The 13,338-nt window shown below is 44.7% G+C and overlaps 2 protein-coding genes across 2 annotated transcripts in view; one reads left to right on the top strand and one right to left on the bottom strand.

Annotated features, from left to right (window-relative positions):
- Positions 1–7,379: 7,379 nt before the first annotated feature.
- On the top strand, positions 7,380–9,345 carry LOC119318050 (pentatricopeptide repeat-containing protein At1g05750, chloroplastic-like). Its single transcript, XM_037592557.1, has one exon. The coding sequence runs from the start codon at positions 7,441–7,443 to the stop codon at positions 8,905–8,907; it is 1,467 nt and encodes a 488-aa protein (XP_037448454.1). The 5' UTR covers positions 7,380–7,440; the 3' UTR covers positions 8,908–9,345.
- An 862-nt stretch (positions 9,346–10,207) lies between these two features.
- Positions 10,208–13,338, bottom strand: part of LOC119318049 (mitogen-activated protein kinase kinase kinase 3-like) — a 4,973-nt gene continuing 1,842 nt past the window's right edge. Inside the window, exons 2-9 of the mRNA XM_037592556.1 lie at positions 13,132–13,216; positions 12,946–13,008; positions 12,421–12,578; positions 12,255–12,330; positions 12,104–12,163; positions 11,472–11,576; positions 10,834–11,051; positions 10,208–10,702 (exon numbers count right to left, since the gene is read on the bottom strand). Coding sequence (XP_037448453.1) covers positions 10,881–11,051; positions 11,472–11,576; positions 12,104–12,163; positions 12,255–12,330; positions 12,421–12,578; positions 12,946–13,008; positions 13,132–13,216 — 718 coding nt within the window. The 3' untranslated portion in view covers positions 10,208–10,702; positions 10,834–10,880. The remainder of the gene's footprint in view (positions 10,703–10,833; positions 11,052–11,471; positions 11,577–12,103; positions 12,164–12,254; positions 12,331–12,420; positions 12,579–12,945; positions 13,009–13,131; positions 13,217–13,338) is intronic.

Genomic DNA, 13,338 nt, shown 5'->3' on the forward strand with positions numbered 1-13,338 from the left:
ATATAGAACTACCTACTTTATTTTAGTAAGAACGTATATTTCACCTATATATGAACATATGTTGGATATTAATGTCAAATGTTAGATGAATTAGATATAAGTTATATGTTAGATATATATTTAATTTAGTTATATGAGATTTGATTATCTAATTAACATTTTATTATATAGAACTAGCTACCTTATTTTTAGTAAGAAAATTAATAAAACTAGTTTAGTTGAATTAGTTGAATTAATTAGTTGAACTAGTTAGTTGAATTAGTTGAGCTACTTTATTTAGGTGTATTTTTTGTAAGTGCTTAGTTGAATTAATAAGTTGAACTAGTTGAATTAACAGAATTAGTTGAATTAATAGAACTAATAAGTGTTTAATGTTTCACCTATGAACATATAGGAATGTCGTCTGACGACGAACACGATTTCATTATGTGCGAATACTGTGAAGACCAGCGCGGCCTGTGCGGTAGAAATTTTCTAGTTGATGATAGACGCTTCAGCATCAAGCTGGATGAGAACTTCGAAGTGGATACAGTAAGTCACAATAACAAGTCTTTTTCGTAATTAAGCATGACTTATGCTTTATTTGCTTCAACTTTTAATTTTAATTTTTCACTATTCTACTAGCGTATCCCTTGTCATGCAAGAATTTTTCTCTTAGATAAGATAGGTTTCAGTCCTAACGAAACTATGGAGGTAAAAAGAGTTTACTTGAAGACCGAGCATGGTTATACCTTCAACGTCAAATTATACAATGCAGACACATACACCTATTTTGAATGCAAAACTTGGCAAGCACTATGTAAGGCTTATGCAGTTGAGTCTGATATGGTTATCACCTTTGATATTCGTCCGGAAGATGATACTGAAGGTAATAGAGATATCTGGATCGATGTGCAGACGCCTCCAATTCTACCATTATGTGAGTTTCTCAACCATATTTATGTCTTCGATATGAGATTATTTAAACCAGTTGAATTAATATATCTCAATTTATATTGACAGCTTATTTCCAATCAAGCAAACATGTCCGGCGCTTGTTAGACAGGACCGTCCACTGTCCCGGGGCTGAACTAAACTGCGAGGAGACAAGTCATTATGTTTCATGGCTTGAGGATCTTGATGCTGTCAAGACAAAAAAAATTCTGCACTTAGAAATGTTAGTACTCAAAACGTGCGACCAATAGTGTTCGTACTGAACTACGGTCATATATATTTAGGAAAAAGATGGTACGATTTCTACTATTTCTCCCTAGTGCATCTTTTGCATACATTATTTTTTAAGCTAAACTTCATTGCTAAGTATGTTACTATACGATGTTCTTCAATAGGGACTCCCGATGAATGTTGTGCCTGATTGGATCGAGACTAAAGCTACCATGAATATTGTTAGCTTACGACCAAGATATCCTACAATGCACTTTAGTGCATTCAGGATTTCTAATAGCGAGGAATGCTTAATAGTAAAAGACTGGAGCAAAATTGTGAACAATCACAGAGAAGTACTAGGGGGCAGCAGTCAGAAGCGCAACCTACGTTAGGAGACAGGTTCATCTGCATGCTCCAATATGATGAATCAGGAAAGCTATACATGTTCTATGTTATTTTACCTGAGAGAGAGCAGCAGGAGTGATTAATTAGCTAGTTCATGCTCTTAGTACTTGTCCTCTTATGTCCGTGTTCTTCATCCTGAACTTAATCTCAAAGAGTGATTTTGCTTTTTTGGTGTTATGAACACTTATAATATCATCATCATGTTGAACTCGATGATATCTTGGTTCTGGTACAAGTGAATGTTTCTTCTTTAAGCTAGTGTTGTTGGTGATGATATATATGATGTAAGAGTTTTTATATCAATATGATGATGCTGATGATGATGAGTTATTATATTATTTATGAAAGAAACCGCAGATTAGTTTCAACTGGATGGATTCTAGCTAAGTGATCAAGTATATGCCATATCCATATTACCTCGATCACTTAATTAGGTGATCAAGTATATATAATATGGATATGACATATACTTGATGACTTAGGTAGGATCCACATGCATCCAGTCAAACTAATCCGCGGTATACATTCACCTAATGATTTAACAACTCATTATAATGTAAAACAATCACTAAATTAAATTGAAAACACAAAATTAAAGTAAAAATAAAAAAATAAAACCAAAACATACCCAAACATTTAGTACCGGTTGGTGTTACCAACTGGTACTAATGTCCTACGCGCCCACGGAGCTGGCTCATGCCACGTGATTGCCCTTTAGCACCGGTTCGTGCTGAACCGGTACTAAAGGGGGAGGGGTGCCTTTAGTGCCCACACTTTAGTGCCGGTTACCGAACCGGCACTAAAGGGCCTTACGAACCGGTGTTATTGCCCGGTTCTGCACTAGTGGCACTACGGCGATGGTGCATGGCTAGACAGGTGGGGATTCAGTGTGACGTGACCCTGCACAGTGTAGTTGTACAGTAGGGTCGCGACAGAGATGCACGACGCAGCCATGCGAGATGATGGTTGGGGAGAAAAGACGAATGTACTACTACCTTCGTACCAAATTAGAATATGTTTTTTAGCCTAAATAAAAAAATACCTAATATTTTAATACCGAGGTAATACATGAGGACCCGTGTGGTCATTGAAAGTAGAGAGTGACCCCGGCCGGCATTCTTATTTTCCCGATGCTCCGAACTCTAAAGTTGAAATAAAGACCGGTGGACCCGTGTAGAATTTAAAAGTACATGGTGCTGATTTCAGGGATTAAGAGGTTTAGGTTTGATTCCGACAAGTCATATGAATTGGTGTATTTGTTTTGAATGAACTGGCTCACACTTGGCCGAGGTATACGACGATGCACACCAAGAACTATGGGAGACAACATGTCGCCAACCACTAGTCTTACTTTTAATAATTTTTCATGTTTTTAGAAGTTTTGTTTCCAGGAAAAAGTTTGAAATTTAAAAAACACAATTTTATAATATATATTTTACATTTTGATAGGTTTTTAAAATAAGTAGTACTAGCTTCTAAAACCCTTTTTTGGGAAAAGATTCACATCAGGCGGCTGATTTCACGCTCACATCCGCCGCTCCCTTTGCTTAACACGTGGCCACCCACGTCTTATCTCTTCATCTCTTTCCCTCATCTTATCTCTCTCCCAACATCTTCTTCTGCATACAAGTGCTTATCAATGGCATACATCTTGCCTGTGAGAGAAGAATGTTGACGAGGCAAGCTGGTCGGAAGTCTGGCGCTCATCGGCGGCGGCGCGATGGCGGAGACAGGTGGTGCCACTCCTCCTCACCACCGTCTGGCGGGAGCTCGTGGCGAATGACAATGGTGTTTTTTGCAACATCCAATTTGTTGTTAGGAAGATTTCTGCAACATTAGTCATGTTGTAAAACTTTCTTCCATATCACCATAAAAGATGAAGACAAAAAAAATCTGCAACATCACCTCAGTTGTCAAGTTTCTGCAACAATGCCTTTGTTGCAAAAAAGTGAGGACAGAAAAATAAATTCCGCAACACGACCTATGTTGCAAAAAAAATCCCGCAACACAACCTATGTTGCAAAGATATATCCACAAAACAATCTTTTTTACAAATGTTTCTGCAACAAAACCTTCGTTGCAAAGTAGAGAAAGACGTGCAACCACTCGATTTTGTCAAATCCGATGGCTATCGAGGCGGCAGATCTTTTAAAAAGATCCGCCGGCCGACGCATAGCAGTCCCTTTTTTTTGAAAAAACCTGACTAAACACGAAAGGAGAAAATAGAGAAGTGGTCACGGGCCAAGTGGGCCGGTCTCGTTTGACGTCTACGTTGCCTAAAAAAGTATAGTTTTCACCCTCAAATCCTGCCCAATGTCTTCATAACCCCCCAAAGTCGATTTTGGTCTGATTTAGACCCCAAAAATGTCAATACCGGTTTAGGCCCTGTTCGGTAGTCCGCCAGCTCCAAAAAATACGAGGATCTGCGGAGCGGGTGTTTCCCCGCTCCCTTATTTTCAGCTGAAGCTACCCCCGCTCTGAGAGTGGAGTTCTGGAGTGGTGAGACTCCGAACAGGCCCTTAATCTTCCCCTGAATGGTTTAGTGTCACATCAAGAGTGGTTTTGCATCTGATTTTGGGATTAGGCACTGATTTGTCACTTACGTGGCGTGCTTATGTGGCAGCTGGTCGCTGAAATAAGTGGGCGTTCATCTTCGTCCTGTTTCGCCTTCCTAGTGCAGACAGGAAACCGGAAAGGCCGCAGCGCCGCCGTCCACACCTACTGCAATTGCGTCGCCGTCGTCGCCGGCGGCGGCCACCGTCTCTCTTACTTGACGTCACCTTGGCATGAGATAGAGGAAGCACGCGGTTTGTCGTATTCCGCGGTTAGGGCTACGCTGCCCTCAATCGTCGCGAGTCCGTCTTCATCGAAATCAAGCGATGGCTTCAGGTATGCTTACCGCACATGGGATCAGTAATGTTCGTGTTAAGGGCGAGGCTTGATCGCATCATGTGTTTGTGATAGCTCTGTTGTTTTGATATTAAAATGGGCTAATTTGCGGATGACCGGCCTGTTAATTTCAGAAATAAAGTAGATGAATTTGCACTGTGCTTGTAGTGATGATTGTCTTATAGAAACAGAACGTGACATCTTTGACCGAATTTGACTGCTGAAGAGTGTTAACTCTGAATTTTGACTGTTGTTTTAGTAGTACAGTATAAATACTCTGAATTTTGACAGCATTTGTACAGAACTTTTACTGTAATTTTAGTACTGCAGTATAACTAGTCTGAATTTGGACTGAATTCAGAGTAGTTTTAGTAGTTTTGAGTACAGTTTTGACTGCAGTTTCAATAGTGCAGTTGCATTTGACTGCAGTTTTAGTAGTTTTGACTGTATTTTCAGTAGTTTTAGTAGTTTTGACTGCAGCTTCAAGTTCTGTACATGTCATTTATCTTCATGTCACATGCTTGGTGCCGTGGTTGTATATTTTTATTTTCTTGGTGCCATCTATTGTAACGTGATGTACTTTCGGGGTTTATCCCCACTAATCTGGGAATATAATGAGGGTTTTAGTTTGCCCAATTAAACTAGTGTATTTAGACAGAATATGGACTGAATTATGATTGCATTTGTTTACTTTGTAAGTATAACCGAGAAAAAAATTCATTTATTTTGCAGCTCGTTTGGATCCGCGAGATCCACTTGATTACTTGTTGGCCAGATATCATTAAACCGGCTCGTTTGAGAGGAAAAATGGACAGGTTGACTATTCAGGAGAACTAGAGGCAGAGGTGTTTATGCTCAGTTATGCAGAATTGTGTGCTTACACTGAGGAATTTTTTTTCTAAAAAATTCAATCTTCTGAACATCCGACAGACATTTTCTTATAAATTCTCAGCATGAAGCACTACTCATGTGAATTACAACAGGCACTACTCACGTCTAAATCTTGCTAATTTTATCTGCAAGTCTTCTACTACTTAAGGACCTACTTCTACTACTGCTGTGTGCTTGAATTGCATCTCATTCACAAACAACCTCATGCCCATCTCCAGTCAACTACCTTCGCCATGCAAGCTTCAACCTAGAACGAGATTCTTCAATTACATATTCTCTTTTTTCAGACGATTCAGCAACACCATGTCACGATTCACCAACAGTCTAGACCCTGAAATTGCATTGCAATCAGCTAACAATGGACTTTTCCAAGAAAATAGGCTCACACAAGAACAGCAAGAACACACCTTTGATATCCTGGTACCTTCGCCCTGGATTCAACAGGCTTCAGGTAATCTGCCGATGGGCTTTCACTCCGCATCCGCACAACACTAACTTGTACTGCAACGGACCCTCATGATATGGCACCGGCGACAGTGTCGCTGCAGCCGTACCACTAGAATAGGACCTGCGTCCTGTGGAGGAGCTAGCCGAGAAGCTCGCAGATGACGCCATGGACTGCAGCCGATTCAAGAGTGAGGCCTGAATTCGAGCGTGAGGTCTTGGATCGAGTGAGCGAGCGTCGATGGGGAATTTAGGGTTCAAGCGCCCATTTGTGGAATTTATGAATTGTAAACACTGGCCGGGAAACAAGTGACCATTTGCCACATCAGCGCCAAGTGATCATCAAATAAATGAAAACCACATGCGAAACCACTCTTGATGTGACACTAAACCGCTCAAGGGTAGATTAAACTGGTATTGATATTTTTGGCGTCCAAATCAGACCAAAATCGACTTTAGGAGGTTATGAAGACATTGGATAGGATTTGAGAGTGAAAACTATACTTCTTTCAAAAAACAAAAGGAGCTCTCTGCCGCCTGATCTTTTTAAAGATCTGTATTCCCGGTTCCCTTTTCACTTGTAGTGCCGTTTTAGGCTGAACTGCTCCTCTAAGGGCATCTCCAGCCGCGCCCCAGGAAGGCCTCCCCAGGCGTTTTTTTTTGCGCCGGCGCCGGAAAATCGGCCCAGTCGCGCCCCCAGGAGCCCGATTTTCGCCGGCTTGGGCCGAAAACAGCGCCGGCGGACCCAGGCCGAACCCGGCGCGCTGGGGGGGCGCCCGGGGGCGCCGGGGCGAACTGTTTTGGCGCGAAACAGCCGCGGGCCCGCCGCGTCAGCGACTCTACCCTTTTCTCGCCCCTTCGTCGTCCTCATCGCCTCGTTTCCCGCGGCGAATCAATGCCAAAGCTGCCGCGCTGCCGCGTCGGTCAGCCTGCGCCATTGATGCCTCACGGGTGGCGCAGTGAAGACCGGATGACGCGCGTCCCTCGCCCTCCCTCGCCCGCTTCGTCCTCGTCGAGCCCAAGCCGGAGCCCGGCCTCCCTGCGGAGTACGAGGAGGTAGCCCGGCGTGGCTTCTCCGACGAGGACGCCCTGCGATGGGCGCGGGACGACTACTTCCGCGACGAGATGGTCCGGCAGCGCCGGGCCCTGGAGGAGATCGCCACCCGCAAGCGTGGGCGCGAGGACGAGCACGGCGTCGTGGTCCTCGACAACGACGACGACGACGACGCCCCCGGACCTTTCAACCCGCCGCGCCAACCGGGGGAGGGATGCAGCAGGAACGGCGGAGGCGTCGACGGGGGCGACGACGACGACGAAGACGGCGGTGACTACACGCGGTTCTACCGTCTCCTCGGCATGTAGAACCACGTGGGCGGGCGGCGAGGCGGGCGGCGAGGGAGACGGCGGGGGTAGCCCGAGGTAGTTTTTCTTTTTTTATAAAATATGTTTAAATTTGAACGAACTCGAACGTGTTTGCGTTATGTTTGCGCCGAATTTAAACATTTTAAAAACCTGTGAGGCAGCCCCTAAGTGAGCTGCTGTATAACTAGAGATCGCGTTTTTGGTTTCATGCTGAGTAATGGAACCGGGGAGGGGAACCTCCCTGTTCATCTAAAAAACAAAAGGAGCTCTCATTCTAGTGTTTCAGCCGAAAGCTTCTCGGCCATGGCAGTGGCCGCCTCTCCATCTCTCAGTCTTCCTCCACCTACGCAGCGCGCCACCCCAAAGCCGCGCCGCCGTACGCCGCCGCGAGACGTGGTCTCATGGACGTCCGCCATCGCGCGCCCGGCGCGGGAGGGCGACCTGCCGGCGACGGCCGCGGCGCTCTCCGCCATGCTCTCCTCCCCCGCCGCGCCCGCGCCCAACGACGTCACCCTCCTCACTGTCCTCTCCGCCTGCGCCGGCTCTCCCTCCTCCCCGTTCGCCCGGCCCCTCGCGCTATCGCTCCACGCCCTCGCCATCAAGCTGTTCCCCGGCCACCTCCTCCTCTGCACCTGCCTCGCGCGGTTCTACCTCGCGTCCCGCCTCCCCCACCACGCCCTCCAGCTGTTCGGCTCCATGCCCGTCAGGTCCGTAGTCACCTACAACACCATGATCACCGGCCTCATGCGCAACGGCCTCGTCGCCGCCGCGCGCGAGGTGTTCGACGGAATGCCGGACCCGGACAAGGTCTCCTGGACGGCGCTCATCGACGGGTGCGTCAAGAACGGACGCCATGACGAGGCGATTGACTGCTTCCATGCCATGCTGCTGGACGGCGTCGAGCCAGACTACGTCACGCTGGTAGCTGCCATCTCCGCGTGCGCTGAGGTCGGCGCGCTCGGCCTCGGTATGTGGGTGCACCGGTTCGTGACCAGGGAGAGGCTGGAGGGCAACATCCGCATCGCCAACTCGTTGATCGACATGTATGCTCGGTGCGGTCAGGTGGAGTTTGCATGGCAGGTGTTTGATAGCATGAGGAAGCGGACGGTGGTCTCCTGGAACTCGATGATTGTCGGGTTTGCAGCCAATGGACGGTGCGTGGACGCCATCGAGCATTTCAAGGCAATGCAGAGGAAGGGGTTCAAGCCGGACGCTGTGACGTTCACGGGCGTGCTCACGGCCTGCAGTCACGCCGGTCTCACCGATGAGGGGCTGAGGTACTATGACGCCATGAAGGCGGAGCATGGCATCACAGCAAGGATGGAGCACTACGGGTGCGTGGTCGACCTGCTCGGCCGGGCAGGGCGCCTGGACGAGGCCATGAGTGTGGTGGCGACCATGCCGATGCGGCCGAACGAGGTGGTGCTGGGAGCTTTGCTTGCTGGGTGCCGGATACACGGGGACGTCGACATGGCTGAGCAGCTGATGCAGTACCTCCTCGAGCAGGACCCTGGCGGCGACTCAAACTACGTGCTGCTGTCAAACATCTACGCCGGCGTCGGGAAATGGGATGGCGCGGGCATGGTCCGGGGCCTGATGAAAGCCCGGGGAGTGAAGAAGAGGCCAGGCCGCAGCGCCGTGGAGATCGACGGCGCCGTGCATGAGTTTGTCTGCGGAGATCGGTCTCATCCGCAGGCTGAGGAGGTGTTCGACATGCTTGGCCTGCTGAGCCATGAGATGGCAGGGCATGAGGCCGTGAGTTATGGATGAGCACTGGAGCGACTGCCTGTTTGGATGAACTCATCAGAACTGCAGGAATGCAGAATACTGGAGGCTTTCAGTAGTCACCAGGCTCGGTGTTTCAAGCATTCGTAAAGGCTACTGGTAGATCAGCAACTTGTACTTGCATCTCTGCGGTTGTTGTGACTCCCGTTTCATGTACAGTCTGGGGAAGAGGCACCCGACCTGTACAGTAATATAGGTACAGGTGATGAGATGTATCTTTTTACGTTGACAGATGAGAAGTACTTATCATTGTAAAATCTTGAGAAGCAAATCCACATGGCTTATCAGCTCAATCAAGCATAGACACTGGATCTCTATAAGGTGAAGAACAACACAAGTTCCTGAACTGATAACGGTAATGTTACTATGGATACATTGGACTACTATTTTTTTTCTTCGATTATATCACTCGTAATGTCTCAACTACTTGCCCCTGTATCCCTGTCAAGAACAATAACAGTACTTACTTCCATATTCATTTCAAAGACAAGAGGGAGATAGTATACATGTCTTTATTTGTGCACATTTTTTCTCGCCTATATATAACTATGGTGACCTCCGACTGCTAGATAGGTAAGAAGAGAACATGGTGCAAACATATACAACTAGTTAGAAAGTTACACCCAAACAAGCATTTCCCTGGTTAAAGGACCTTCTCCGTAGGTTGGTTTGGAAAGAAAAATGTTAGGAATGAGCGACACCAGAAAGGCAGAAATAGTCTCCTTGTACACGGCTGCTGTTTGGGGCAATGCCTTCCTTAATCACAGAGTGAGTGAGCAGCTGTATTGGAGTAAGATGAAAAGGATCAAACATCTATAGAGGCTACTGCTTTGCTTGCGTCCATGAGAACATAAGAGGAAAAGAACCAACAGTAGATTAGAAATTTGTTGTATCTTCAGTTCTTTGGTCTCTCATTGTTACTCCAGATGCATGTACAGTATCATGAAAACTGAAAAGGATCCAACATGTACAGTAATACAATAGGTGATGAGATGAATCTTTTGATGAGCAGGCAAGAAGTAGCACTGCAGATCTTCTAAGCAAATCTACATGCATGGCTGCGCATGCGCATCTGGTGGCATATATGATGACATAGACACTGAAATTCTGGACCTTCTGTGCTAGAAACAGATTGTATTTACATAGGAACTGAACTGTACAGGTATGGAGCAAGATCACAGTCAAATACTACATCCGTTCCAAAATAAGTGCCGCGCGCCGTGGTTTTAGTTTAAATTTCCGTGGTTTGGCACTTCTTTTGGAACGGAGGGAGCAGTCAACAACATGGACAATACGATCAGTTTGCATTGGCAACAGAATGTGAACTGTACAGGTGTGATGTAAGCACGGTCGGAAAGTGAACTGTTGTGTGAGCACTTGGCACTCCACACTGCACATCTTTCATTCCACACACTGAGACTAGGCTACGGGCTCCATGAGAAACAAATCCTGTCAGCCAGCAAGGTACTCCCTCCGTCCCATAATATAAGAGCGTTTTTGATACTAGTAGTATAAAAAACGCTCTTATATAGTATAAAAAATGTTCTTATATTATGGGACGGATGGAGTACTTCTTAAGTAAACATATCTCACTCATGTTGCTGAGCTACCTTTCAACCGAATGCCAATAGGTGCTTCTCATGTTGGAAGCTAGCTATCTCAATGCTGAAATCTCCAGGAAACAATTAAAGCGGGAGCGTGAACAAGGAACACTTTTGGGTTGTAGGATCATCTTCACTCCTCGGTATCACCCACACCTTTCCACATGCGAAATTAAAACCTATACATAGCGATGGAGACAAGTCATTATGTTTGCAGTGAAACCAACTCAATCTTTTAACGAGTGAGTTAGAACTTAGAAGAGATGAAAGCACCCACATTTCTTGATGAGGAAAAGGACGAAAGACTTACCAGCTTATGTACAAGCAAATGTGTTAGCAATATGCACATCGCACACCTTAATGTTGCAGTGGTCTCTTCACAAAAGGGTGCTCCAACAGCTGAGCAGCAGATGGCCGGTCCTTTTGGTTTGCTTGAACACACTTTGCTATGAAATCCCGGGCATCTTCTGATAACGTATTGGGAATTTTTGGTGGTATTCCCCTACCAATTTTGAGCAAAGCATGTGTCTACATGGCAGGAGAGAAGATTGCATGACAGACAGTAACAATACACAACTCTGATATTAAGAAAACCACGAGATCCAAATACAGGGAATGGGTCTGCTACTTTTTTTTTTCTTTTGCGGGAAAATGGATCTGCTACTCGTATCTATGCATTTCTGATTTCCCTAATAAATACATCAAAATAGACAACAGCAATATAGCGGCAGATTTTTTGGGGGTGCCCACTATGCATTATAATACTTGCGCATACAAATGTCATGGAATTCATAGTCCCCTCCACCTAGGAAGATAGCCCTTGATCTTTCCATTTAAAAAAAATAGCTTAGTATGCAGCTCCAGTATACCAGCGCATTTAAATTACATGTCTTGCAGTATTTAAAACTTAGATGCTGTTCCAGAAAACTAAGGTGACAGAATACGCACCCATTCCATATCAGGGTATGGAACTTTGCCGGTCAGCATCTCCAAAACTGTGCAGCCAAGACTCCATATATCTGCTGGAGGTCCATGTGGCTTAGCCTTAGCAACCTGAAAGAGAGCATACCATCACAAAACGTACACAATTGGGACAATAACAAAATATTTCTTGCAATTTGCTAAATCAAAATAATCCAATAACCTTTCATGGAAAACAAAATTAACAGTTTTAATTAATGTTACACAACTACAAGTATTTAGAGTCACACTGCAACCTACAGTGCTCAACTCTAAACCATCTGTCAGTTATAACTCACTGTTTGGAGTTTTAAATTCTAACTCATCAAGTACGCTAATTCCCTCCACAGACTATGATTCGTTATACTCCCAAGATATTTGTAACCTATTATCTACGTGGACCATGGACTCGTATTCTGGATCATTGAGGTCACAAAGATAATTTAATAGAAGGTAGAAAAGTTAAAAAACGATCACAATAGACCAGGCACAAATATGCTCAAGTGTAATTGTACACACACTCTGAATGTGAGTAAGAACAACATGATGCCTTTATTTCAAGAAAAAGTACGACCAACATGATGTAGAAAAGGCGCAATAGCTCAACTGCATAAACTAACCTCAGGGGCCATCCAGAAGACAGTTCCCTTGCTAGATCTTGCTTGGCTCAAAATTGACATCTGCAAAATGGCAGATTAGAAAGAGTCAGCAGAAAATGGAGTACAATGATAAACTGATAGTACAGCATGTGTTTGATAGAGTAAGTAATACCTCCTTCGCAAGCCCAAAATCTGCCAATTTGACCAAACCATTTGCATCAACTAGAATATTTGCACATTTGATGTCCCTGGTGATCCAGCAATGAACAGGCTCTCAATGGCCAGCGAGAAATATAATACAGAAAAATATATACCAAACAACACATTCTAGTACTCACCTGTGCAGCACATTTCGCTGATGTAGATAGTTCAAACCATTCAAAATCTGCCTTGTATATGCTGATACTTGTGAATCTTGTAAACAATATTTTTGATATAAAGCAGCCAAAGAGCCTTGGGTCACAAGTTCAAGAAAAATATACAATTTGCCATCTTCCTGCAAAACGTCCAGCCCACAAGATTTAGTGTAAAGATCTAGAATCAGCGGTTTATATCACACAAATACTCCCTCCGTAACTTAATGTAAGACGTTTTTTAACACTGTCACAGACTCTAAAAATATCTTATAAAAAGTTACAGAGGGAGTATAATTTACTCAGAGAAAGCAGGAAAAAGAAAATCTAGCTGAGAAATCTCTACATCTGCTAAATCCAAATTATGCCATTCTCAGAAGGGAAAATAACAGAAGGTAATGAAAAGTACACAGGGGCAATAATAATTATTCTGTAATGATTTTACAAGCCATAAGTAACTAGGTTGAACAATATTGTCATGCCATAATTATTATTCTGTAATAATTTTACCTTGTCTGTTCCATAATACTGAACAATATTGTCATGCTCCAAACGACTCAAGAGGGATACCTCCTGAAACCAATGATTCACAGCTGATCTCAGTTGACCATATAACCAAGACAGTGATAACAACATAATGTTTTAAGGCAGTGTAAGAGAAACAATTGCTTTAGCATGCCATAACCCACAACTTACATGCTCAAGCTGGACGATGCGCTGTTTTGCATTGATTCCTTGGTCAATCAATGACACTTCCTTGACAGCAAAGAAAAACCCATCACTGTAAGAGCAATGTTAAACACAGTCAGTGGAACATTTTGTTGCAGAACACGAGGGCATTTTTTCTAGTTCTACACCAAATGCTCAACAGCTGAAGTTGCACTCTCAACAAGTAACGCAGAT

This window comes from Triticum dicoccoides, chromosome 6A (assembly GCF_002162155.2).
Source record: "Triticum dicoccoides isolate Atlit2015 ecotype Zavitan chromosome 6A, WEW_v2.0, whole genome shotgun sequence".
Classification (NCBI taxonomy): domain Eukaryota; kingdom Viridiplantae; phylum Streptophyta; class Magnoliopsida; order Poales; family Poaceae; genus Triticum; species Triticum dicoccoides.

Coding starts and splice junctions, on each gene's coding strand:
- LOC119318050 (XM_037592557.1), top strand. CDS start 7,441: ATGGCAGTGGCCGCCTCTCCATCTCTCAGTCTTCCTCCACCTACGCAG.